The sequence below is a fragment of the Papilio xuthus genome, unplaced genomic scaffold (genome assembly GCF_000836235.2).
Source record: "Papilio xuthus unplaced genomic scaffold, Pxut_1.1 DF826949.1, whole genome shotgun sequence".
Taxonomy (NCBI): Eukaryota; Metazoa; Arthropoda; class Insecta; order Lepidoptera; family Papilionidae; genus Papilio; species Papilio xuthus.
In genome coordinates, this window is record NW_013531700.1 from 3,815,228 (window position 1) to 3,819,617 (window position 4,390).

General features: G+C 32.5%; 1 protein-coding gene across 3 annotated transcripts in view; it reads right to left on the minus strand.

Moving 5' to 3' along the window:
• The window catches only part of LOC106120754 (uncharacterized), a 29,140-nt gene that overhangs the window by 10,355 nt on the left and 14,395 nt on the right, over nt 1-4,390 (minus strand). For all 3 annotated transcript variants that reach the window (XM_013316175.1, XM_013316176.1, XM_013316177.1), the window contains exons 4-5: nt 3,045-3,166; nt 109-284 (exon numbers count right to left, since the gene is read on the minus strand). In XM_013316175.1, the coding sequence (XP_013171629.1) occupies nt 109-284; nt 3,045-3,166 (298 nt within the window). The remainder of the gene's footprint in view (nt 1-108; nt 285-3,044; nt 3,167-4,390) is intronic.

The following is a 4,390-nucleotide window of genomic DNA, read 5'->3' on the forward strand; positions in this document are numbered from 1 at the left end:
ATATGTCACTAATTTATGGATAAAGTGGCTGTAAATATGAAGGTGGCTTTCTCGGTAGATGTAACCTAATTTCGTTTGTATATCTAGAAACATAAAACTTAAATTTACCTGCATCTTTATAAGAGGCAATCGATTTCCTGCTATCTAATGATTCGGCGTTGAACGTGCCTGAACTCTCCATAAGTAATGATGACACGAGACTGGGAGGTGACATCCTCGTTAGTGATTCCCCGCTTTGGTACATGTTAAGGCTACCTCGTTCATTCAATATATTTGTCAAACCCCTGGAATTAAATCATAATCGTAAACCATGTTCCTAAGCCAAATAGGGTTGGCACAAATTGATCAATTAATTTGTACAATCTTGTAATTATTTAATCGTTTTACTTCATCGTATCGTGGACATAATTGTTTCATCAGTTTAAATGAAAGTATCAAGAATATTATATTTACTTCGCTACTCTGTGGATACATAAATTACATTTAATCTAAGCCATTGCGTATAACTACTTTGCAGCTTATCTTCATACTTAATATAATAAATGCCAAAGTTTAGATCTCCGTTACAAGATATCTCCATAGCAACTTAATTCATCTTGATGCAATTAGACAAAGATGTAGAATATAGCGTTGAAGACAAAGGCTACTTATTAATTTATTGTTTGATTCTGCGCGGACTGAGTCGCGGGCGACAGCTAATAATGTATGTTTAGCCTTATGATATTGTCTCATAAAAGTGTATATAATTTAATCCTACATATATCTTTATAGCTTAAGTAGAAAGATCAACAAAATTAATATTCTGTAACAAATTATTTACATTTTGTTTATGGCAAATTAATCGAATAATTATTCGATTATACGATGAGGTAAGAAAATGGAATAAAGAAAGGCAATAAATTCACATCGATATCTAATCGAATGATCGTTTTATAAAAAGTCTGTTGACGTTTCCTTCCGCGCTATTCACTTTCACGGTGTTCCATTCATAACGCGCCATTTTCACAAATGCTGTCGATTGCTATACTATGTTCCAAATGAATACCTAACCTTTAATAAACAAAGAGCAAAGCTAACTTTAAACTAAAATTCGTAATCAATTATACTTAGATTTTTTCCAACATTGACTCCACTAGCTATGAATGTATTAGAGAATTACACTTAATTTTAAATACCTTATCATTTTTTTCTATCTTTACATCTTAAACTGATATATAAACACGGCTAAACACTAGCGTATATACGTCCGGTGGCAGCACCGACTAGTTTCGAGCCCATCGGGGGCCCTTCATCAGGATAATACCAGTACCACTCATCCTGATGAAGGGCCCCCGATGGGCTCGAAACTAGTCGGTGCCGCCACCGGACGAATATACGTGAGTGTTTAGCCGTTTTTATATCAGTTTAGTATAATGTCTCACGAAAGTTTGAATAATTTAATCTTTACATCCCATTAGCATTTAAAGTCTTTAAATTATCTGACCGTTTATAAAGGAAAGGAAATATATATTAGAAAATCTAAAATTTGTAGAAATCAATTCCAGAACTATCCCTATACGACTATACGAAAATAATAAACTCAAAAACTTATTAACAATATGCTTACAAAATTCCGTTGAATTGACTTATAATATTTATTTTACTAATTACTAGATAAAGACATAATAATGTTAATTGTTGAGTAAAGAAACCCTTTTCATAATTCACATACAAAACTAAAAGCAAACAATTGCAAAGAATATTAAAATAGGTCAAAGCATTGTGCAGTCTTTCATAATGCGCAACGAGCTCGTTCTGTTCGAAAGAAAAAAATAAATGGAACTTTGCCCCACATTTTATAATGGAAATAAAAATTGCTGCTCTTATTTTAAATTCTTTTTTTTTATATGATAGTTAAACAGTTAACTTAAACTTTAAGTAAAGGCTTTGATTTTCAATGAAGGCTAATTTTCAGATGAGAAAGAAAAGTATTCAACCAATTTTGAAAATTCCATAACAGTTTTCCTATCTGGAAATAACCGAGGCTACATATTTTATAACCAAAGTATTTAGAATTGTTTCCTTATAGCTAGATTCCTAACTTTTTCGAAAGTTTTTCGTTCTTTTTTCATAGTGCATATTGAATGGTGACGTGCCCAAAATATTGATTCAAGACCTCTGCTCTATAGTATAAAAGTTCACTAGGAATAAGAAGTTTACGATTTATTAGTAACTAAGCTCTCAAGTTTCTTCAATAGTAACACTTTCACTATGACATCGAACATCCGGGTTTTTTTTGTCTACAACTTTAAGAGCCGATACTAAATAAGTGAAATTGAGTTAGAAAAAATCCTTTAATCTCACCGAATATTTGGTAATTATAAAGTTTTTTTTAAAGTATGTATTACTACTTGTCGCCCGCGAATCAGTCCGCGCAGAATTAAGAAAAAACATAATAAGTAGCCTATGTGTTCTTCCAGACTATGTTCCACATCTATGCCAAATTTCAGCGAGATCAATACAGCCGTTTTCGAGATACATTCAAACAAACAACCATCGATCCAAACATTCGCATTTATAATATTAGTAAGATAAAAATGGAGCGAATTTTTAAAGCAATGTACTATATTATACTTATACATAAGGCGTGAGAAATATGGACAGAATACAATGCACAATGATTTCTTATTTCATAACATCAAACTTAAAACTTCCTCGACATAAGGCGTCCGATACACGATAAAAAAAATTCTGACAATTTTACTTGTTTATCAAAAAGTACGCGACGTTAGACGCTTAAATACTTATTAGAAATATTTGATGAATATGATCAGACAAATTTGACAAAACATTTGATCGTTTATAGTAAGCTTTATTTTATATTAACAGTTGATGCATTATTTATTCAGACGTCTACTTTTTACTATCATCTAGATAAGAATCTTGTTATTCAAGATACAAACACACCTGTGCATTCACAAAATAAATTAAAACCTATTGTTGGTACACATTCTGAAAAAAATCGAGACCAAATATAGTTGACACCTGTTGTATTAAATACATACTTGTTGAACGTGTTTTGTAAGTTATTGGCGGGCTGGGATAGATCTATGTTGATTGGACGAGATGCATTCGGGCCGGATGGCTCTGTTGTCTCCGCTGTTAGTGCCACATCCAAATCTTCAAGCTGAAAAGAAAGCAGCTCTTAATTAAAATGTTTAGTCCATTGTATCCTGACCCATATAACAAAAGCAGTTTTAAATAATATTGTTGGCTCCTTCAACTTTGAATTTCAAATGTCCTACATTCAACGTTTGTGGTTTATTTCGGAAAATGCAACTGAAATGAACTGTTTTGTGACAACATATTTTCCATCTTACGATAAAAAAAACGGATACTTTTGAAAGTAAACCTACTAAGCATGGTTTTGGAGTCCATAATTTTTGTTTAACATGTATTGTCATCTCTGTGTTGTCAAAGATAATTACAGGGATAACGGTATCCACTGCCCCCACATAACTACCGTGAATCCCATATAACTACCATGCCTTCCCCGAGGCACGGAGTATGCCTAAAGCATTCCCCTTTGATAAAAAAGGGATAACGGTATGTTTAATGCAGAGATTTTGGTGTCAGAAACCAACGGTAAATCCAGTAAAGAAATATATAGTAATTCTTCGATAACGACCACACATAACCCCTTTCTTTGATCCTCATATTTTAGTGTAATCATCTAAAAATCATCCTACAAGATCTATTTTCTCTATCGCATGCGTTCTAATTTTGTCGCGTGACGCAAGACGGATGAGGAAGCAAGAGGTGTGAACGTGTGGGTGATATTCGTATGCTTATAGTCATTGTATATTTACAAACAACTAACGTAATATCAGCTGGTTAGATATTTACAAATATCTAGGTCCAAAATAACTTTTAGCTTTTATAGATTGTCTATAAATGGACTATCAAATAACTACGAAGACTTACCACTGGTTTCTAAGATCAACATCTTTGTATAAAATACATCGTCATCGTTGTCATGTTTGACAAAATAGAGATAACAATTTAAACATGTGAAAATTTATTCCAACGTAATAACTAAGTCATCGCATCCATATTCACTTATAAATATACACATACACGCATTTACACACACACACACACACACACACAAACAAACAAACATACACCTACACACACACTCACACACACACACACACACACCAACACACTTACACACACACACACACTATAATTATTAATTCATAAATTAGTTGTTTTTCTACACAAACAATTATTAAATTTATATATATGGGAAGTCCTTTGCTCCTTAAGTACAGGTCTTCCTAGTTAAGGACCCAAGGCAACATTGAATTTGAATTTCTTGTGTATAACAATAAAGTATATATATATA